Source organism: Hoplias malabaricus, chromosome Y (assembly GCF_029633855.1).
Source record: "Hoplias malabaricus isolate fHopMal1 chromosome Y, fHopMal1.hap1, whole genome shotgun sequence".
In the NCBI taxonomy this organism is placed as follows: Eukaryota; Metazoa; Chordata; class Actinopteri; order Characiformes; family Erythrinidae; genus Hoplias; species Hoplias malabaricus.
The window spans coordinates 60,933,730-60,957,751 of record NC_089820.1 but is presented as its reverse complement, the minus strand read 5'-3'; the positions used below and the strand labels follow the sequence as shown (position 1 = coordinate 60,957,751).

Sequence of the window (24,022 nt, the reverse complement as noted above, 5' to 3'; positions counted from 1 at the left end):
GATGGTCCTTGATAGGATAAAACAAAACAATGGAGATAAAAGAAGAGCTCCAGAGAATGTAAAAGAATATTCTTTTTTAAACAATAAAACAGTTTCAAGGCCAGAATTCAAAAGGAAAATGAAAACTTTAAAGTCAGTGAATAGCCACTGCAGAATTTGTCATGCCACGACTCGTGAGGAAGTTTTTCACAGTCAGAACGCCTTGTCAGAATTATGTAAAATAAAGCGTTGATTTTAAAAAAGCAAAAGCTTTTAACCCTGCATGACTAACTCAGGAAACTGGATCAAAAATAAGAAGCGGGACCTCAGAGGCACTGCTGGATAAGATGTAAAATGACACTTTCTGTCTCTCTATGATGTACAAAGTCTGGGTAATAACAAAGTGTCTGTAGGGTACATTCACAGTATTAACAGGTGGAGATTTCTTGTATAGAGTTATGCTGTGTGTAATAGGTTTTTCTTCGATGACTGTACATTCAATCTGACAATTTTAACCAAACTGTTAAAGCAAGATTCTTGAATCGTATTCAAGTTTAAGTCCAACATGTTGGCAACTTGGCAACGGTGAACGTCAGAACAGTGAAAACAAGAAACAAATAAAAGGGACATACAACTGTTCCATTGCATCCCAAGGTGCTTCCTTTGACTGGGGCCACCTCTGCATTGCAGCTAAATGATCAGCTCTTGTGCAAAGTCACTACTCAAAATTGCTCTGAAGGCACTAAAGGGACTAAAGAAGTACCTTTTTGCACACTTGGGTTATAATTTCTTCTTCTTCTGAAGCTGCAGAATGATATACAATAATGCTCTGCTTTATTTGGTAATCTCCACCCAGTGCCTGCTAACCAATCACTTTCATCCCTGCCTGTTGCTAGTAACCAATTACATTTCACCAAGGCAGCACTGCCTTCAGAACTATTTTGAGTAGAGATTTTGTGCAGGAGAAATGTATCATTACTCTTAGAATAAATAATATCCATATAATATGGATATAATATTCTTATTATGTTCTTATTAAGTTCTGAAATCAAGTGCATTCACAGCATTTTGCTAGAGTGGGTTTTCACCATTTCAATAACGCACACACAAAAGACACTGTGCTCTACCAGAATACCATCGTGAATATCTTTCAGTCTTCAAAAAAGTGACAGAGAGAGCAACAAGGCTGATGTGTACACGGTGTCCAAAATACATAGGTGGCCTCTTCATTCATTGAGCTGTGGAGCAGTGGAACCGTGTTAATGATGGTGCACCATCCAGTAACTTTGAACAGAGTTTTGAGTTGTGTTTATGATCCAGAATTAATCATCTAACGTCAATACCTGACCCCACCAAGGTTTGTGTGGTTGAATGCATCAAATCCTCACAGTAATGCTCCAAAATGTAGATTGCAGCTTTCCAGCAACAAAGGGGGGAACAAACTCCCAGTGACTATCCTTCATTTCAGAACCCTTCTCCTCCACATAAGTATAAATCAAACTTTACAAGGTCACTGCAAAACAGGGTCAGCTGACCGCCACTATGGGCTCCACCGAGAGGATGTCGGTCTTCCCTGATTGGCCAAGAGAGGTGGAGCGGAGAGCATGGCTTTCTTGGGATTGGACGGCTGGGAGGAGGCTTGGCTTTCCGGCCAAGCTGCTCTGTGAGCCCTGTCTCTAGGGGGTGCAGATGGGTCTGGGTTGTCACCTCGGCAACTGCCGCCCCCTCCCTCGGCCATGCCGGTTTCTGCACATGCTCAGTAGGTAAGTAAGCTCGGCCCCTGAAGCCCTGGTTGAGCCAGCAGTAGATGAAGGGGTTGTAGCAGGTGGAGCTCATGGCAAGCCAGTGAAAAGTGAAGTAGATAGCGTTGTTGGAGTGGATGGCCTGACTGGAGAGCAGAACCACGTAACAGTTCAGCGGGAACCAGCAAACTGCGAAGACAGCCACCACCAGCACCAGCATCTTGATAGTCCTCTTCCTCTTCCTTCTCTGCAGAAAGTACTGCTCGCTCGTCACGTCCCCGATGGCGTTTCTCCTCCACAGACGCCGCGCCACGCCCAGTACGCTGCAGTGATGATGAGCAGCGGCAGGACGTACAGCAGGGCGAAAGTCACCAAGTCCAGGTACTGCCGGTACAACTCGGAAGGCTCGGGGAAGTTGGGCACACACAAGGAACGTACAATATCCTTACTGTGTCAGAGAGAGAGAGAAAGAGAGAGAGAGAGAGAGAGAGAGAGAGAGAGAGAGAGAGAGAGGAGAGAGAGAGAGAGAGAGAGAGAGAGAGAGAGAGAGAGAGAGAAAGAGAGAGAGAGAGAGAGAGAGAGAGAGAGAAAGAGAGAGAGAGAGAGAGAGAGAGAGAGAGAGAGAGAGAGAGAGAGAGAGAAAGAGACAAATGAGGAGAACAGAGAAAGGAAGAGAGAAAGAGAGGAGACAAAGCAAGAGTGAGAAAGAGATGAGTAAGTGGAGGCAGAAAGATAGAGAATGTAAGAGAGATTGGGAATGGAAAAGGAGTGAGGGAAAAGGGGGAAATGCAAATGCAACAGAAACAAGGAAAGAGAAACAGATGAGGTAGAGAGAAAAACAGAGAGAGAGATTGATTGATTGAGACTGATAGGTGAGATGGAAGCCCTATTAGTTATGAATTAGATTTACCCGTGTAGCATCCAGAATGAGATCTACAATTTAACTCCTGTGAGAATCTGCAGGGCATATTTTTGGTTGGTCTGTAATAACTGAGGAGAGAACAGTGTTCTGTAATTGTCTGAACCTGGAGCTCCCTCAGTAATAGTCCTGTTCCAGTCCACCTCACTCTAATGGAAAAACAAAAAAAGTGCTAATTCATAATAAAACCCCTTTTCAATCTGGGTTTATTTTGCCAAAGATGGAGCATGACGAGACACCAGTGTGGCATTGCTGTGGTGCTGTCACTGTGGTGCTATTGTATTTTAATTCAAATTTGACTTCACATTTCTTCACCTCTGTTTGACTTTGAGCATAGCCCAAAGCCCACTGCACATACACATACACGTGTTGTATAATCTTTTCTGCCCTGTCTTTCCTTTGCTTTCTTTCTCTGTCTGTCTCTCTCTCTCTTTCTCTTCCAGCAAGTTAACCCCTTCTTACTGTATTCAGCTTGTAAAAGTTTCTAATTTTGTCTTGGTTCTTTATAAGACAAAAAATGACTTTGTATCCTAGTAAAACAAAAACGAACATAGAGCTCAAAGCCTGTAATTCTGACTAAAAATTATGGCAATGCTCAGCATGACTTAGTCTTCATGTGTCTTGTTTTGAACCGCAGCAACTCCTGAGGGTTAAATATATGAGCACAAAACAAGTATTCATAATCAAACAAAGTCAGCAAAACTGCTGTTTCTCCTCAAAGTAAAGTGTGGATATGGAGAAAGACCACAGGTCTAATGCACCATTTGGAACTGGGCTTTTCATCATCATTATCAACATCATCACTTTTTCCAAAGCTCAGGGACACTTCTATATAATTATAATTATAATGCTAGTCCAGGTCTGGATATGAATGCTATTTATGACAGATTTTCTCTTCTTTCTTGGGATCGAATCACAGTAATTGTAAACCACTTTCCTTAACAACCATGATATCACTCAGCAGAAATTAGTTCGTCGATGTGTGCTTGTCAAAAGCTTCTTAGCACACTGACAAAGGTAGACTAACATCACATCCAAAACTAAAGTGGCATCTTCAGCAATCCTCTGTTTCAGAAAAGAAAAGTTCAACTCAGAAAAGAACAGCTCAGGGATGAATGGACTTAAAAATACGAGTTTGATATCATTTGATATCTCCGGACCTTAAGCTCTGTGTGCTTTTTGAAAGTTAAATTCATTCAGATTCATATTTTACTAACTCTGCTGTAATCACAATTCAGCAACAAATAACACACACAACAACACACACAGGCTACACACACCCACCACAGTGAAGTCCTTTACTAATAACTACTACTTAAACACCAACACAAAATAATGTCTCCTTGCTGTAGTGTTTTATGATGATTTCGAGTGTTGTCAGAGTCTGAGTTTACATAAGAGTTTACATAAATGTAAAACAGCAGCTAATCACACGTGACAACATACTCACACAACAGCACCTATTTTTCAGAGATGGTAAAGGAAAAGCTAGAATGCTTTGAGTAACCGATATAGTTACAGACCTGATTTTAATTTAAGTTTTTCAGGAACGTAAGAATTATAGTTCTTTTATTGAGAACCAATTCAGCAATCAGATCCCACACATTGTAATATTCAGACGCCAATGGAAATAAAGCTTTTACAGGACTTTGAAAAATGTAAAAAAAGAAATTAAAAATTAAAAGTGAATTCCTCCATGGTTCACTGAAAGCAAGAAATGTGAGAAAGGCAGATCAAACATTAATATAAAAGACCTCAAACTGGTGAAGTACAACATAAATAGAGGCATTTATAAAATGAACCATGTTTTTCTCACATGAATAACACAACAGACGTTTGGCTGCTTATAGCTCCGATGGCAGAACAGCAGGATGGCTGTGCATTTTTAATCAAGTAATTCTTGGATGTTATTTCCGATTTCTCATGCAGAATTTGGAGAACGTACACATCCGTGCCTACCTGCGTTGTCTGAGTAAATTCATGTATCTGCATTGTCATTTTTCATTTTCTTGATATGATTTTAAAATATCCTACTGTTGCATACATCCTGAGATGGACATCATGTTGCCACACACACACACACACACAGAGCGAGAGAGAGAGAGGGGGGGGGGGGGGGGGTGAGAGTCAGAGTCAGAGTCAGGTGTCAGGACTCACCTGTACACAAAAGTGAAGAGCTTCTGGAAGATGGCATGAGGCAGTGAAAAGCAGGTGGCCATCAGCCAAATGAAAATGATGCACACAGCCCCCTGACTGGTACACATCCGTGGCTTCAGAGGGTGGAGGATCACCTACACATACACACACACACACAAAGACATAACAGATAATACACAACAGAAGTCAGTTATCATCATTTTCCCATCATTTTTTTTTCAATCAAAACAGCAGTTAAAGATGCCTTATAATTTTTACATTTATTAATTAATGTATTAATCAGGTGTTCCATTGCAGTAAGACTGTTAATATTTTTTAAGGCTTTAGATTAGATGTTTGAACATCTCTGTACACATAATTCAGCCACAAACATAATTGAGGACAGGTACTGGAGTAAACACCACTCCAACTCATCTCAAAGGTATTAGTCTGTACTCATCACTCATCTCAAAAGTACTGGATGGTATTCATTACTCCACTGTTCAAAGCTAGGAGGCTTTACCACACTTGCACATGGCATTGTGTTTTTTAATACACCTTTTAAAGTCTCTTATTCATAAACTGGCCCTGGGTTTGGAAAGTCTCAGACAGGGGGCAGGGGGCAATCCCTGTAACTCTGACTCAGGCAGTCCATAAAAAACTTACTGGGTGGTCTTGTTTCACAGTTTGTGGGTTGGTAGATATTCCAAATCCCCCAAATTAATGTGCTAATGCACTGAAAATGCGATCCACGTACGGTCCTGTCTGTCTGATGTGATTTCCAAGTGAGAGCATGCTGATGTACCCCTGTTTAACTGCTTCTCCCCGTGCCTTTCTCATGTTTTGATTCATTTTTAACTATGATATCCAAGTGTGATGGGAATGTGTTTCCTGTGGGGCTAACTGCTCTAATTTCTGACCAGGGGGATCCTATTTTTTCTTTAACTAATTGGTGGCTAACTCCTTGCTATCACTGATGCTAAAAGATGGGCCTGCTGACTAGGGGTGCCCATTTTCCTCAATAAGCCTCATTTTCAGGGGCTGTCTGCTTGTTTTTATTGCTTCTGTCAACTGAGACTGTTGACTGAGAGGGCCTGTTGCTGTCGCTGGTGACTAGCAGCCTGCTATCACTGCTGCTAGCTGCTGTTGACAAATGGAGCACGTCCTAATTGCCACTGACCCGTGGCACCCTGCTAGAGCTGCGAGTGCTTACACTGACTGTACATTTAGTGAGCCCATTGTAACTTTGTGGTTTGGTGCTGCTCAGTGGCTAACTGCTAACTGAGCTGTTTGTGCTTTCTAAACTTCTGTATATTTGATTTTTGGTGTTCTCTGTACTATCTTTGGTAGTGCGTTGGTTTCTTGAAAAGTGGCATACAAATAAATTTTTTTCATAATGTTCCCACTGAAGTAGCTGAATTCACTATTAATAATAATAAGAAATGTCTAAATACTATTTAACCTTTAGCGAAATCTGCAGTGGTACTCTTTCAGAAGCAGATTTAGCAGCAGTGACTCTGTGCTTTGAGTGAAAAAGGGTATTATTAAGGGTTTATGCAACCACATGACATCACGCAATCATAATATCTACTGCCCCCTCTTGCTTCTCTACAAAAAAACAGAACATTGTTACACCGTCCACCCAAACAGTGAGCTGTTTGAAGAGCAAATGAAGCCTTTTTCAAATATTTGCAGCTCAATGAACCACATGAGGCTAAAGTGCTGGTAGCTTTTAAGCAGCAGGCTCATATTTAAGACGTTTCAGAAAAAAAAATAAAAATAAAAAAAATAAAAATAAAAAACAACAGTGACACTGATTTTTAACCTCAAATCTCACAAATGCACGGTGCACAGTGAACTCACCCTTACCCCATGCTCTCTATGAGTCAGTATCATTCTCAGACATACACTCTAGCTGCATCTGTAATACTACTACATGTTTTTCAAAGAGCAGTCAATTATTAAATTTTATTAAGATCAAAATTTGTCACAACGTATTAATGAAAGTGATTATGCGTAGGCTCTGGATCCACCGTAACCCTGAACAAAATGATATGGTTACATATAAATAACATGAGGTGAAGATTCAAACTGCTTTTTCGAACCTCAGTGAATCAGATTATGCTCCATAGAGCAGGTCCCTGAAATGGGAGCAGCCATAGGTAAAACATGGTCTCAGGTATATCCAGCATGTATAATAAGAATTACTGGAAAAAAAACAACCACCGGATCCTTTAAGTTGAAAATCAACATATATATCTTTTAATGCAGACAAAGGTTTAAGTTACTGTATGTTTTATGTCATTAACAGTTGACACAGTGTAAAAGGCAGCTGGCATGTTCAACGTTTTAGGAGTTTCACGATTAAAGCTTTGGTTATTGTTCTTATGTTAACACAATAACAGAAGAGTCCAGTAAAAAACTATAGCACCAACCATAATCAATAAGTATTCATGTTCCCAATAATCAATGACTTTATATTGATAGACAATTGATTGCACATATATGCTGGCTGCTTAGCATATGTTTACAGCGCCCTCTGCTGGAGTACAGAGCTAAGACATGCCTTTTGTTTTAGTTCAGTCCTGATACTTAAATTTGAGTATGGGAAACCTTAGAAATGTCCGGTCATGTCCGTCCACATCACATAATAAGAATAATTATAAACACATCTACGAGCAAAGAAATCAATCAGTCTTAAATCAATCAATGATTTAACGTCTAATAAATCTAAATCTAAATAAAGATAAAAGAAACAAAATCCAGTTAATCCACGGCCACCTCAGATTGCACTATGAATCACTCACATTTATACACAGGCCCTAACTAAAACATACACCTGTGTGTATATCATGTTTATGGGCATTTTAAGCCCTGCTATAGGAAGAAAGAGGTGTACATATACATGATGACAGATGTGAGTCGGTTACCTGACGTCGATCCAGGGCGATGGCTGTCAGTGTGAGCGTGGACACGTGAAGCGAGCAGTACTGAACAAAACGGCTGATGTGGCACATTCCTCTTCCAAACACCCACGTACTGTTTACGAAGCGCACCTGACACACAAACACATACCAACACACACTTTATCTTCATCAGATAATCTGCAGTGGCTCAAAATGTATATGGACATCTTCTCTTCAAATTATTCATTTAAATTGTTTTGTTATGGATGTGTTTGATATTTTTTTTACTTAAAATGTCACAGTTTTTTTTTAACAAAAAATGAACAGTTGTTGTTTCTTATCCATGTAAATACACATCACACTGATTTTATTTTATAAACTGACACTGCCCAAAACTTACGGATAAGAACAGCTAGCGCAGTAAAAGCATAAAATCCACTGCATTAATACACTGTTCAAATCTATTATTTTACAAACACAATCACATGCCACCATCACACTCATTGGCTCACAAGCACCTGCATGCATTCTTCTTACTACAGAAAAATCTGTGTGAATAAGAATATGTAAAGTATATGCAAATGAGGCCATGGTAGGCAGGGCTTGATTTCATGCACTGCAGCTGATTCATCAACTGCACTCAAATCTCTGCTTGTTTCCACATTTTGCGACAGGCTGATGAATCAGATGAATACAGTGCAGTTTTATCTGTCATATGTAATCATATATTATTAGATCTGTGTGACCGTAATGATGGTGAACGTGTAGAGTTATATCTAAGCCACATTAGGGTTACTGCCGGTTAATAACCCACAATCAGTGTCCAGCAGAGCTGTCAGTATTGATTTTATTCGTGATCATGTAATTAACTAATTAGACTCCAATGATTAATAGAGTAATTAGGGTTTAAAAGAATCCCAATAAAATACCAAATAATCCCTGGCAGCACAGCACAGATACCCTCTCTCTCTCTTTCTCATTCACACACAAAAAAAACACACACACGCTTAATTTCTAAAATAAACCCGAACCCACGCTCACTCCTACACTCTCTCAAACACATACACCCCCACACTCTCTCTCTTTCTCTCTCTATAAAACTCATTAAAGCAGCAGCCTTAAAGCGACAGGCATGTTTTAGGGATTTGGGGATTTAGAGAGTCTTTGGTGAGAATGTGTAATTGCACAGAGCATGTGGAAAACAGTTTTTTTTTAAAAACGTGAGCTGTTCTGCTGTCTCCTTTCAGAGAGAATGAACCTGAGGAGTATTCTAAGGGTGTTTCCAACTGGCATTAACATGTGTTTTCTATCTGGACTGAATCTGGATTTCCTTTTGCTGAAATCTGAATGCACTTGTCACTGAAATGTGTCCCCAGCCTGAACAGATCAGATATCATTTTATTTTTCTGTTTAAAAAGCATGTCATATACATCATTTCTATTTTCATTCCTCTAACCAGCTGTACTCATTCCTCACATGCCACTACTGGTGTGTTAAATGCTCTCAAGGCTGGGGAATACACAATTAAAACAGCCAGTGGATCGTCTGCAGCAACAGAGGAAAAGGCTGTGTCTTGGAGCCCCTGAGATTTCTGCAGTGGTCAGCGCCACAATTTTCCAGCTGAATTTTTAGACATGACACTGAAGTCAAGACTGGTGGGAGAAACTGTGTGTGGTTTAACTGACACTGAACTGCTGTCATTCATTCTTGTGAAATGAAAGACATTCAAGTAGGAGTGGTAATAGCCACAGGTCAGTGAAATGAATCTAACACAGGGTAAGATTCTGTGAAAAACAGTGGGAAAAAATGAAAGAATAAAAACCTAAAATAGTAAAGAACTAGATGAAAAAGCATTTCCTCATCTAATATCATGGCTCATCTGTGAAGGCACCGTTAATGCTGAATGATATATACAGTTTTTGCTTTTTCTAGGAAGGCTAAGACAAGAGCAATCCACACATTCTGCATGGATTACAACAGCATGGCTCCCAAGTAAAACTAGTCCAGACCTGTCACCCAGAGAAAACAAATGGAGCATTATGAAATGAGGAACACTATAATGAATACCGCAAGCTGGTGAGTTGAAATCTTATAATAAACAAAAACGAGACCACATTTCACTTTGAAACTTACAGCGACTGATCTCCTCAGTTCCCAAATGCTTACAGCGCATTGTTAAAAATAGAGGTGATGCAACACAGTGGTAAACATAGCCCTGTCCCAAGTTTTTTGGAATGTGTTGCTGGCATCTATTTCAAAGTGTGCACATATTTTTCAAAGAACAATAAACTTAATCACTTTTAACAAATGAAATATTGTCTTTGTACTGTTTTCAATTAAAGGTATATCTACGACTGTGAGGAAATGCAATTTTCTCTGGGTTGTTTATGTTCAGGATCTCTCTCTGATCTTTTAAGGTGGAATGGTATGTTTGAGGAGAAAAATGACTGCTGTTTGTAGGCGGCTGAAGTGTAACTTGTCTAGATTTTTTATTCACTGTTTGAATTCACACAGAAACCCATTTGTAACTCGAGTTGTTTCATTTTATAGCACTGTTGGTAATGGAGTTAGCCGTCACCTGAAGTTGGAGACATTTCCACCTTAAGTGACCTGAGACAGCAAAATTAATCAATATTTCCCATCTATGGAGCAGGAATAGAGCAATATTCTCAACTCAGTTTGTGCTTTTGAATGTTTGGAGTTCTATTTGTTGTCAAAAAAAAAAAGGAAAAATGACAGCTCCTCCTTTTCTCCCATCAGTAGAGAGAGAGAGAGAGAGAGAGAGAGAGAGAGAAAGCCTAGCTTACCAGACCGAGACAGTTTTTTTTAACCCATTTACAGACACAGTAGTGATCATTGCCTTTAAATATAAGGTTTAAATGATTTGCACATCATTGAATTTTGTGTTTATTTACATTTTGCACAGTGTCCCAAATTGGAAATATAGTTAGTATTTCTTTATACATTGTGACAGTATTTTATCATAAATGAACAAAACAATAAGGTCGTTTAACCCACTCTCAAACTCTCCCAGACACAACCTCTCTCTCTCTCTCTCTCTCTACTCATGGGAGAAAAGGAGCAGCTGTCATTTTTTTTCCCAAACTCCACCTTTTCTCTTTTTCAATCTCTTCTTCTCTAATCAAATCACACACAACTCCATCTTTCTCTCTCTCTGTACCAGGGTGAAGGGGGTGTTGAGGAGGGTGATGAGGATGTCCGCGATCGCGAGGTTCACGATGAAAAGGCTCGTGGCGGAGTGCATGCGCTTGTTCTTCATCACCACGTGGCACACGAGCGTGTTGCCGAAGAGCGAGATCACGATAATGACACTGTACGCCGCCACGAGCAGCGCCTTCACGGCAGCCGCGTGCGGCGACTCGGCGCCCTCGCGCTTCCTGCCGCGCGCCAGAGATCGCCAGTCCGCGAGCGCGCTCTCGTCCAGCGCGTAAGGGCTCGAGCCGTTCACCTGCAGCAGCAGCGCGTCCACGTCCAGAGCCGACGCCGTGTTACTGCTGCCGCTGTTGTTATAATTGTTGTAATTGCTCGCGCGCACGTGCGCCAGGTACCCCGCGTGCAGCAGCAGCAGCAGCAGCATGGTCCGCTGCCCCAGCCTCAACAACGCACGAGCTCCGTTCTAAGTCTCCGTTGCGCGCGGCAGCATGGTGCACGCGTGTCTCGTCCATACCGCGCGAGTGCCGCTTTTAAATGCAGGTGGTGCTGCCCTGCGATTGGTCAACGTCGTTCCAGCCGGGTTTCTATTGGACAGCATTGTGGGCTTTTTTTGTAACTGCCTCACCACCGCTCTGCATTTTCCCACAGTGAGGGCTGGCCAGCTGGGTTCCTGCTGGATTTGTCCACTGGTTAAAACTTGTCCCACCTGTGGATGCCCTCCAGGGTCAGTGATGGGACCAGGATGGGTTTAACATAAGGCCAATATGGATGGCCCACCTCAGTCACACTAATAGCCCATTAACCAGCCCACTCACATCTGGAACCCTGCTACCCCCTGTTCAAACTGTGTGCGGCGAACTACGGTGTGCTGCTTGGAATGATCTTAAATGGAGTCACCCGGAGGAAACCCACGCAGACACAGGGAGAACACACCACACTCCTCACAGACAGTCACCCGGAGGAAACCCACGCAGACACAGGGAGAACACACCACACTCCTCACAGACAGTCACCCGGAGGAAACACACGCAGACACAGAGAGAACACACCACACTCCTCACAGACAGTCACCCGGAGGAAACCCACACAGACACAGGGAGAACACACCACACTCCTCACAGACAGTCACCCGGAGGAAACCCACACAGACACAGGGAGAACACACCACACTCCTCACAGACAGTCACCCGGAGGAAACCCACACAGACACAGGGAGAACACACCACACTCCTCACAGACAGTCACCCGGAGGAAACCCACGCAGACACAGGGAGAACACACCACACTCCTCACAGACAGTCACCCGGAGGAAACCCACACAGACACAGGGAGAACACACCACACTCCTCACAGACAGTCACCCGGAGGAAACCCACACAGACACAGGGAGAACACACCACACTCCTCACAGACAGTCACCCGGAGGAAACCCACGCAGACACAGGGAGAACACACCACACTCCTCACAGACAGTCACCCACTTTCATGCCTTTACATCTTTTCCACAAGTGAAGACTCCACAAGTGAAGTTCTGGGCTCTTACTAAAACATCTGTGACAAGTTTTGGTCAAAATACCACAAGGTTCAAACAAATCAGCAATGTTCTCCCCCTGTCTAAACAGCCCTGTTTAGAAGCAATTTTAGTGCCTGCTCCTTTAAATGACAGCAAGCCACAGCTCAATTAAGCGCCAGAGCCCAGGAGTGAAGCACGAGGAGCAGAATCTTTGGATTGATCCATTTTCACTCCTTTCAATTCTCCTTTTCTCAGGACACTTATTTCCCCGCACTCGTTTGCTCCGTGTTTGATTTGCTCCTTTTAACTGTGTCTTTGTGCTCTCACATAAATGTGGGTCCAGCGCTGTGATTGGATATGCTCAGAACAGGAGGTGGGACAACTCTCCGTAAGACGCTGCACGAAGTCAGAAAAAACACGTTTTATCCCGTGACTTAGGAAGGCCACAGTAAAACTCACTGGCCTGTTTTACTTCAATGTGGAAGGGTTGGCAGGAGCTGCACAAATTAAAGCATTAATGCACCAAACAAGTGATTTTATTCACAATACGTCCCTTTAATGTTCATATCAGAATCACACGGCTGTTCCCTGAGGAACTGGACATTAAAGATTAGAATTAGAATTAGAAAAACTTTATTGCAATCCGTGCAGTGAAACACACATTTACACACACTAGTGAACACTAGGGGGCAGCGAGCAGTGCCTGGAGCGGTGGGCAGCCCTAGCTACGGCGCCCAGGGAGCAGTTGGGGGTTCGGTACCTTGCACAAGAACACTTCAGTCATGACCTGCCGGCTCTGGGGATTGAAGCAGCGACCTTCCGGTTCTTTAACCACCAGGCCACGGCTGCCCGCTGTGGGGAGACATATTCTGCTTTGAGGCTCAGTTCCTTGCAGTGGTTTTAAAAAGATCTGATTCTTGATTCTTCATTTCCTTCATGGAGTTTCTCCTCTGAGTCTTGGTTCTCATGTTCCTAGTGTGTGAATCTTACCACAGTGGACAATGAGCTTTGGGGCAGCACCTGTTTTTAAAATCAACATGAAAATCCAAAATGTGACCAGTTCAATGCAAGTAAACTGAACTAGATCATTGGTCATATGTAATGCCAAGCAGTTGCCATGACAACTCTGACGTGTATCCCTTGGTCATGTGCTGCTGTTGTCAGTCATGCTATGCTAATGAGGCACATGACTCCTGGAATGCAACAGCAATTTTACAACAAATTTTGGTCCTGAGCCCAGCAGTTCACGTCTTATTCTGCGGGTCCTGAAAGCTTTACAATGAACTGAGTCATTAAAGTGAAAGAAAGAACAGAACTGGAACAGTACAGAGCCCTGAAAACCTGTGGTTTTACACAATTCAGGGCACCTGGTGTCAGTAATGGAGATCCAGCTCATTCTTGGATTTAGTGGGATGGCTGAGCTGTGGGATATAGCTGTCACTCTCCACTCAAGTCTTACATTACAAACAGGGCAGAACACTTCTTAGGTCGGGTTGCTGAGTTCAGAAAGTGTCGAGTCAATGTCTTGGGGTCGATCGCAAGCTGCAGTGGTTTTGCATTTGAAAGAAATCCAGAAAATGGTTTAAAAACAGGACACCTAGATTTTAATTTTTATATATATTTCAAATATAATCTCAGTTGGTGCAGCAGGTTAGTGTCGCAGTCACACAGCTCCAGGGACCTGGAGGTTGTGGGTTCGATTCCCGCTCCGGGTGACTGTCTGTGAGGAGTGTGGTGTGTTCTCTCTGTGTCTGTGTGGGTTTCCTCCGGGTGACTCTCTGTGAGGAGTGTGGTGTGTTCTCCCTGTGTCTGCGTGGGTTTCCTCCGGGTGACTGTCTGTGAGGAGTTTGGTGTGTTCTCCCTGTGTCTGCGTAGGTTTCCTCCGGGTGACTGTCTGTGAGGAGTGTGGTGTGTTCTCCCTGTGTCTGCGTGGGTTTCCTCCGGGTGACTGTCTGTGAGGAGTGTGGTGTGTTCTCCCTGTGTCTGCGTGGGTTTCCTCCGGGTGACTGTCTGTGAGGAGTGTGGTGTGTTCTCCCTGTGTCTGCGTGGGTTTCCTCCGGGTGACTGTCTGTGAGGAGTTTGATGTGTTCTCTCTGTGTCTGCGTGGGTTTCCTCCGTGTGTTCCGGTTTCCTCCCACAGTCCAAAAACATACGTTGGTAGGTGGATTGGCGACTCAAAAGTGTCCGTAGGTGTTAGTGAATGTCTGTGTTGCCCTGTGAAGGACTGGTGCCCCCTCCAGGGTGTGTTCCCGCCTTGCGCCCAATGATTCCAGGTAGGCTCTGGACCCACTGCGACCCTGAACTGGATAAGCACTTACATGAATGAATGAATGAATGTAACGTCAGTTGATCTAAATCTATAATTCAACAAATCGTTGTACACTGCAGAGCCCTTAAATTGATTTAATATCAAACAAACACAACCCATCAAAGAATATTATTGTAATGAGTCTATTTTTCACCACTTGCCACAATGACATCTGGTTACATTGGGAACAGTGAGTAACCTGTGCAGTTTATTATGTAGTTTGGCCTTGTCTGATGTTTCTCTACATACTCAGTGATAAACGTCCATGTTCGCAACGATTCGTTTTTCAAGGCCAAGCATATGATTTCTGCATGCGTCATTAAAGCACTCAATGGGTTTCTCATGAATGGACACCAGACATAATAACAATTACGGAGTATCAAAAAATGATATGGACCTTGTGGGTGGACGATTTTCACTGCTGTGCTTGCTCCTAGCTTCATTAGCGTGTCTGAATTAATGAAAGGAATTGTGAGGGTCTATGAATAACAGCCCATTCATCTTTATTGTTTTCGAAGCTCGGGTCATAATTGATTTTAATTTGTCTCAGGGTTCAGACGGTTTTGTTTGACGCATGGCAGGAACTTTAAAAAAAGCAGTGAGTCTTTTATTTTGTATTTTTTTAAACAGTTGTAACCACAATGGTTAAAAAAAATCATAATTCTATTCCAAAGCCAGAGCACCTCTGCTGAATTACAACAGGTTATATACTTTGGAAAGTAGGTGTTGTTACATATTCCAGGTTACAGATCAAAGAACTGAGACACACTGTGTATAAATTTAATGATGAACGGACCAATAGAAATGCTGCATAATTACTTGGAATTAAATCTTTTTACCTTGACCTCCACTGAAAGCGAATCACTCACAAAGTCTCACAGACAATTTGACACAATCAATCCACATATAAACGTGTTTAGATTGTAGGAGGAGACAGCAGCACTTCTGCAAAGACAGTGACCCATGGGTCCAAAACCCAGGAGTGTGAACCTCTAATGGCACATCATTCACATGAGAAGAAGAATCGAAATGCCTTGTAGTCCTGGAATGAATCAGTTTATCCTCCAGAGAGCAGGGCGTCCATGTTTATTAAACTCAGGTCACTAGGTATCAGAGGGAAGACGTGAAGACTGTGACGCTGGCCCAGAATTGTGTATCTGAAATTACCGTGGTGATTTTTGATTCAGACAAAGCAGATACGAGTTTACTCATATGCTGCAGGTCGCTGCGAAGGCCACTCTTTTCAGAGGCTCGTGACTAATCACAGCTCCTTTCACATCACATAAGATCAGAACTTACTGCGGTGATTGAAGCTCCATTTGAAACCTGCGCAAGAAGAGAATGCTCTGACTCTTCAGTTACATTAGTAAAACCCGACGCGATCTTCAGTGTGTGGCTTATACACAACTCTCAAAGCAATTAATGTAATGTAAAGCATGTGATATTCTACAAACACATCAGCGCTTTGTATGAAAATGAACCATAGAAACACCTCCTCACTTTACTCTCACTGTCCATGCTCTCAACTCCACTGACCAGACAGGAGAGCCTCGTGGTTCTACAATTAGACTGTAGTACGTCTCTTACTCTGCATACTTCGTTTGCTCCCCCTTCACACCACAGGACCCATACACAGTAGGTATGACTTGGGTCGTGGATCATTCTCCAGTTGTCTGCTCACAGTGGAAAGACTCGCACAAAAATCGGTGGATGTTTTTAGACCAGAACAGAGCTGAGCTTCATTTCCACCTACAGCTACAAAGTTCTGTTGGATTATCAGTTGGAGAATTTTTTTAGGCTATAGTCAGAGTTGGGCAGAATCTCTTAGGGCTACAGTAGATATCTGACACGAGTTGGCTCTATGGGTCCAGCTGGGTCAGCAAAGAATGGTCCTAGGCACAGCTTTGATTTAGCGGCTATCGCAGAGCTCAGTGTTGTGGTTTGATAGTGTTTTTAAAAGTTCAGGAAAAGAGCAAACTTGGGACCTCAATCACAGAGTCCTGGAGAGATAATGAACTCTAAAATAGGGCTCAAAAAAGACAAGAGACAAAGAGAACGGACTTGGGAAACCTTTACTGGAAGCTGAGAAAAGCTGATTAATGGGTGAATGCACTAGTGTGTGTTTGATTGTGTGAGAGATAAAACAAACCCAACAAGAAACGAAAAAACACATAAAAAAAGTGGAGAAAATAGTGGGAAGAGTACTAATCAGAAAGCCAGAGAAATGCTACATTTCAGAAAGGGTGAGCTCTTACCAAGAGTTCTACAGAACATCTAATGAAATCGGATCTGTGGCATAACTGTTTTATGAGAGAAACTTTAAGAAAAAAAAGTTATTACATATCTCCGTGACCAACTGCACAGATGTTCTTTTTTGGGGGAAAAAAGAAAGAAAATGGAAAAGAAATATAGAACTAAACGTTCCCTATTTATAGCAGCATTGGCTGGAGTTCAGGGTGAAGATCACGGCCCAGTGCATGTCAAAGCTCAGGGTGAAGGTTAAGAAGTGTTTTCTAAGTATATGACAGCCTGCAGCCACTTTGCTTCTCGTTTTTTGGCTCGTGGACTGACAGCAGTAAAAAAAACATCCTCCAACGTGCTTCACAGAAGACTTCGAACACTGGGAATAGCAGGACGGATTTAATGTCAGTGAACGCTAACACGGAACTACTGTAGAACTCAGAGCAAATAAGTCTGAAAACAAACAACAGGTTCAGGAACAGACAGAAGTGAGGGAGAAACAAGATCAAATGTGATCAGGTAGGAGAGAGGGAGAGGAGAGAGAGAGGGGGAGAGGAGAGAGAGAGGGGGAGAGAGAGAGAGAGGGAGAGGAGAGAGAGAGGGAGAGGAGAGAGAGAGGGGGAGAGGAGAGAGAGAGAGGGAGAGGAGAGAGAGAGGGGGAGAGAGAGAGAGAGAGAGAGAGAGAGAGAGATTTGGAGAGTTCTTCTTGGAGAGTTCTGTTCAGTCATCTTTTGCCGTGTCGACTTGAACTTGAACTTCTAAATGGGTCAAACTCATCCTGAAAATGTCAGAGCGAATGTGAGCAAGTGATAAGACAGAGTGAGAGGGCGAGAGAGAGAGAGAGAGAGAGAGAGACAGAGTGAGAGGGCGAGAGAGAGAGAGAGAGAGAGAGAGAGAGAGAGAGTGAGTGAGAGGGCGAGAGAGAGAGAGAGAGAGAGAGAGAGAGAGAGAGAGAGAGAGTGAGTGAGAGGGCGAGAGAGAGAGAGAGAGAGAGAGTGAGAGGGCGAGAGAGAGAGAGAGAGAGAGAGGGCGAGAGAGAGAGAGAGAGAGAGACAGAGTGAGAGGGCGAGAGAGAGAGAGAGAGAGAGAGAGAGAGAGAGAGAGAGAGAGAGAGAGAGAGTGAGTGAGAGGGCGAGAGAGAGAGAGAGAGAGTGAGAGGGCGAGAGAGAGAGAGAGAGAGTGAGAGGGCGAGAGAGAGAGAGAGAGAGAGAGAGAGAGACAGAGGGACAACACATTAGTGCTCAGTTTGTAGTTACACATGCCACATTATTTCATATTTTATTTATTTTTTTAATCTTAAAAAATCTCCCAATAAAGAGCAGCTGATGTGAGTCCTCTGTAGCAGGTGTGTGTTCATTTGTATAAAACGAGGAGGAGTACTTATATATCACCACGGCTCTGATTTGGTTGTATACAATAAAAATAAACACAGCCGCTCTCTAATTCAGTAATAGCCCCACGTTGAGTACGATACTGTTTACGCAGAAAAGTTTTACAAGCATCATTTTTTACTTAACAGTAATAAGCCACAGCAGATTATGAGTTGGTGGTTAATTAAAAAATTTAGTAATTCATTTGGCTCCACTCCCATCACTGCTCTGGGGCTGGACTGTTGCCAAACAACAAAAACCTTTTACTTTTACACTAGCTTCCTACTTCGGGTAGGTCTACGTTAAAGCAGGCCAGCGCTAGCAGGAGGACACCCAGCAGAGCCTGTAGTTATCGCCGGTGTCTGAAGCCAGCAGTTGAACTTATTTGAACTCAGTTTCAAGGGTGCAAAGTGTGCTGTGACAGAACAAATGGAGAAGTAACAGATGTAAGGGTGTTTTAGCTGCTGCTGCTATAAAGCCCCTCATTAAAACTCACGTGATACTGTTGTGAATAAATATATAATAGAACACTTCTGTAAAGCACAGTGACACATGTAGAGTTATAAATCCCAGTGCTGTACTATTCTACATTAGCAAAAACCTTTGCATATAACTGTATATAAATGGCTCTGGATTAGATATGAACACTTCAGATCTGTGTCACAATAACATCAGTCTGGGAGTTAACCCTGGGTGTGTGTTCATATGAGTGTGTGTGCTGTCCTTACATCATCATCGTCATCATCATCGAAGTAAACTCCTTTATTTGACAGGCTCTGGCTCTGAGAGCTCTTCCTGCTTGACGTCATGGAGGAGGTTCTGCAAAATATCAGATAGAGGAGAGGTGGGTCAGACCTGATGGTTCGGGCAAATGGAAACAATAACTCTTATGAAGTAGACATTCTGGAGCAGCTGCACATGACGCTCAATTCAAAGGTTTAAAGCCCTGCAACACGGTGCTGTGGAGCAGTGGAATTCTTCTCTGGAGCTGTACCCAGTACATTTGGGATGAGCTGTAGTGGGGTTTGTAATCCATGACTAATGATCCAGTGTCAGCACATGAACTCAGTAATGTTTTTGCTATCAAATCCCCACCGCAGTGTTCTGATGTCTAGTGTAAAACCTTCCTAGACGAGCAAACACTGCTAACGGAGTAATGCAAGCTCTAAAGAGCTACTGTTTTCCTTCATTTCAGAAATAAAAACGTTTGACAAGCGGGTGTTCACCATCTTTATGTTATCCTCATGCGACTCCCAGAAAGAAGAGAATAAAAACACGAAGTAGAAAGAGAGAAATGAAATGAGGCTATTATGAAGGGATTTAGGTGAAGGACCGCGGATCCTTCCTTTTCTCTTCTTTTAATTAACTATATACAAACTCACCTCTGGACGGTCTTAGCCGGAACAAAGGAGTCGTCCCCTGAGTCACTGTCGTCGATGATGACCTGGAGGGATGAAAGGAATAAAGAAAGTGTGAGATCACAAAGGCTGAAAGAGAAGATTGAAAGTACAAGAGCGTCATTTGTTCTTAACTCAGTTGGGAACTTTTTCTTTTTCTCGGTATCTCACGTCGCCAAAGAGCATCTTTCCAAACACTGCCCAGGGATTGGTCCTGAGCTTGTGTGTATACATGAAACAAATACAAATTTGCCATTTTGTTTCAGCCTTTAACCCTCATACAAAAGTTTAGAACCCAGCATTAATGAAAGTGCTGCGAGAGTCCTTCACTCCAGCTCTTTAGAGCTTAGAACCAGTGCAAAAATGCAAAATCCACTTATCTCCTGCTGCAGAGGACAATAGCTGCCTGAGCTGAAGGCTGCAGTAATGAAGCATCATTAAGAATTAACAGTGCTTATTTTTTGTTCTAATTATTTCACCCGAAAATACTTGAGAGCTTTTGTTTTTTGTTTTCTTTTAATTGCCCAGCAATGTATTCCAAACACGCTCCATTATTCGAGTGTTTATCTGATGGCACACTTGTTAAAAGGATCTCTGAAGAAGCTCCATTCTGGACACACAAACACAAACAAACAACCCAAACAGACACCAAAGTAGGGATAGAAGTGGTTCTATGTGCAGGGTTTAATTAAAAATCACACATATTTGTTGACCTCCTACTGTACTGGTGTTTTCAGACCAAAAACAATATATATATATATGTTTATGTAAATAAATTAAATTACTAAAAAGTGCTGTAATTTTACAGAATAAAACGCAGTTACTGTATAATTTTACAACAACATACTGCTTGAGCTTGTGTAACCATCCCATGTTGCCCACCCTGACTACACACAAGTCTCCGAGGTGAGTTTGCTCACCTGTTGCCATGCCGACACATCTCACACACATCAGGAGTCAGACAGTGAGCTACAAAACATTTGCTGTGTGTGTGTGTGTGTATACACCATGAATCACTCCGGCAGTTTCAGACGACCCTGTGTTAACCGCACTGGAGCAAGTATGGTCGCAATTCTCCAGCTCTTAATGACCACTGGGCAGAATTCATTAACATTTACAGAAGCTCAGCAGCTCCTTACTCCAACAGAAAAGCACAGGACCTCACAAACGTCTGCAAATTAAAGGAGCAAGCAGTCGTTTTACTCTCAGAATCTGGTAAACAATATTTATTAACATGATTATGTACTATTCTTTTAATCTTTTTTATAAAGTGCCACTCACATGAGATTCATTCATTCCTTCATTTACTGACACTGCTTCATCCTGATCAGGGTTGCAGTGAGTTCAGGTCCTACCCGGAATAACAGGGAGCAAGGCAAACTCATGTGAAATAATGGAATTATTTTAGTCCATGAACAAACCAGTTGATGCTCCACCAAGTGGGTTCCGCACAGTGGGTGTGGCCATTTTAAAACAGGCTTAGTGGAGAAACACTGAAAATCCAGGTGCTGAAGCTGACGGGCTTAATGTCGACTGACGGAGAAGACAAAGTAAGGCCAGTATTTTGCATGATGTAACAGTGCAGATGGATGTGGGTTCACTATTTGGTAAATAAGAGATCATTGTCATCCTTTCTATCTATATGCTATAATTGATTATTTATTAGTTTTAATGTGTTTACAACCTAATTCAAAACATTAATAAGCTGATGATTTATAAATGTAGTCTTATTCTAAAGTGGTAGACATGGCGGTTTTATCCGACTCACAATGGCAGCTTGTAAAGTTATGCCATGGTCTTTTGAAGAATCTCAAACTCTCCTCGAACTAGGGACAGACAAAAAACTCCAGGGAGTGTTGGACATGCCACAAGAAATGAAAAAATCTCTGCTGATCTGTGAGAACTGGGGCGCTGAGCTGTGTTCAGTCCAAAAAAACAAGCCTTAAGCTTACCTCCATGTTTCGTTTTCAAAGCCAGCAATTCCAGTGGGAGGCCGTGTTTTGCGGCTACATTTGCAATGGAGCTGTGCCAGGGAAAAAGTGGCCAGGGACCAGGCACTGAAATGTGTGTCGAGCCGTGCTGAGCTGAGTCAAGCATGTACCATGGAATGGAAAAGCATCATTAGATAATCATTACGCCCAGTGGACCACTAAAAGGGATTGAGAACATCTCAATACGCAAACATCTATGAATCTGTGTGATTATGTGAATTGTTAATGCTCCCAAAACCCACCCACTTCCCTAATGGCATGAATGGGGAGAAGCCTGAAGCAAAAATAATCTCCAACTGTAAAAGGAAACCCTAGAAATGCTACTTAATATTTGTGCAGTTGTTTATTTGAGTCTTGCCTGAGAATTTCTGACCTTTTCATGACCCTCCTACGCAGAAGTGACAGTAAAAACATATAGCTGTAATGCTCTGTAGTGTTCTGCTCTGGAGTATATTCCACTTTCACTTATCTTCATGGTTTTCACCTGTATCTCAGATGAACACACCTTAGTGAGCTGGAAAAGTACACAAATACAACTTGCTCCTTATCAGTGGAAGTGTGCAGGTTTAACAGCTGCCCTTACACAACCTCTTATCTCCATGCTGTTCAGCTCAATGCACAACCTTCATCCATGACCGTGCCTCTCTCAGAGCTTTGTTGTTTTTTTGCCAGAGGTTTGTGGTTTATGTGTTGGATCTGAGCGTCTGTGTGTGTGTGTGTTTCCAAGTGTGACTGATTGATCCCTTAGCAGAGGGAGTGTGTGTAAATTTTTATGCTGCCACCAGGATGGATGATGTTGCTTTGCTGCAGCTTGTTTGTGAATATCTTTGATGTATTTATTTCTGTGTGTGTGTGTGTGTGTACGCATTTGCAGGTGAGTGGAAGCAGGTGCAAATGTGTGGACAGGGAATTGAAACATCTGAAGTTGAAGCATCCTGTCGTTTGTACATTTGCTTGGTGGATTTTTCCATTAAAAATGCTTGAAGCACATTTGTATATATATATATATATATATATATATATATATATATGTGTGTGTGTGTGTGTGTGTGTGTGTTTAATTCTTGTTTTCATATATTTTTAGGACAAATGATATTGATACAATTACAAATCTAACTTCTTATTTTATTATTATTTTATATTTTTTGGGATGTATATGAATTATTTGGATTATTTTGTTGGACTTTGTGAAATGAAAAAGATTGCTTTATATTTCTTTAAATATAAAATTAGAAGCAAGCCTCTGGAAAAGAATGGAAGCTGTAATAAAGGTAAAGGATGGACACACTTTTTCCTACATGGTTCCAAAATAAGCTTAAGTAGATTGTGTGTTTCACTCTGGGTCGGTGTTCTACCAGCTGCTTGTTCAATCTGCTTATAAATCATTCAACTGGTGTGTGGGTCTCTCTGTGTGTGCATGTGTGTGTGTGTGTGTGTGTTTATAGAAGCACATTTAAAGGAAAGTTTTGTCATTTAGATGCCTCAAACATGTAATTTCATCACCCAGAATAAGTCCAGTCACATCTGGCTGACACGCAGGGAGAACAATCTGCTTCATAAATCAATTTAAGCCCACAGTGAGAAGTGTTTAAAAAAAAAGCTCTTACACTTTGAAGCTCAATTCAATCAACACATTAGTCTAACTCACATAAAAGTTGCTCTTGCAAAATTGTGCCAATCCAGGTTACACATTAGCAACCAAAATTATTCAACCCCCATCGCACCTTCCGTTTATCAGCAAAACGATCAAACTTTCAGCGGTTTGCAATAAACCAGTCAAATATGAACTATTTTAACATCTCAACACAACAGATATAACAAGTGGCTTCTTCAAATTTAACACAAAATGCCACTTTTAATGACTACTGCAGTCGCAGGATTATTCAACCTTCTTTAGAGTATCCCTCATAAAAGCACACATTTGCAAATAAGGTTTTCTCTGAAGCACATATCAAATACCTGGACTGTCGAAGGGTTTTTGACAGTGAGTTCTGACTGCATGTTAGTAATACGTCCAGAGAGTCTAAGATCTCACTTCCTTTCACAAACAAGAAAAAAGATGCATAAAGTTAGAAAAGGCATAGATTTAGAAGCATAGTTCACAAGTTCAGAGTAAAATGAACACTGGTTACACGGCCTGGACCTGGCAGAAAGAGGAAGCTATCACTGACTGCCACCAGATTCTTGAAGAGGCAGGTGGTTAAAACGCCTCGAGAGACTGCAAAATTTGGCAGCAGCTGGCACTGAGGATTCAGTTTGCACAGAAAGGCACAAACTAAATGCTGAAGGTCTCCATGCCTGAACTCCAAGACGTTCACCACTACTGAGCAATTGGAAGATAAATTG

At 42.1% G+C, this 24,022-nt stretch overlaps 1 protein-coding gene and 1 pseudogene across 3 annotated transcripts in view; both read right to left on the bottom strand.

The window, feature by feature from the left end:
• Positions 1-1,456: 1,456 nt before the first annotated feature.
• LOC136679668 (G-protein coupled receptor 83-like) lies at positions 1,457-11,316 on the bottom strand (annotated as a pseudogene).
• A 5,436-nt stretch (positions 11,317-16,752) lies between these two features.
• LOC136679012 (double-strand break repair protein MRE11-like) overlaps positions 16,753-24,022 on the bottom strand; it is a 58,958-nt gene continuing 51,688 nt past the window's right edge. For 2 of the 3 annotated variants that reach the window (XM_066657263.1, XM_066657262.1), the window contains exons 18-20: positions 19,671-19,732; positions 19,017-19,107; positions 16,753-17,696 (exon numbers count right to left, since the gene is read on the bottom strand). In XM_066657263.1, the coding sequence (XP_066513360.1) occupies positions 17,643-17,696; positions 19,017-19,107; positions 19,671-19,732 (207 nt within the window). In that variant the 3' untranslated portion in view covers positions 16,753-17,642. The remainder of the gene's footprint in view (positions 17,697-19,016; positions 19,108-19,670; positions 19,733-24,022) is intronic. The other variant, XR_010796516.1, reaches the window with a different exon arrangement.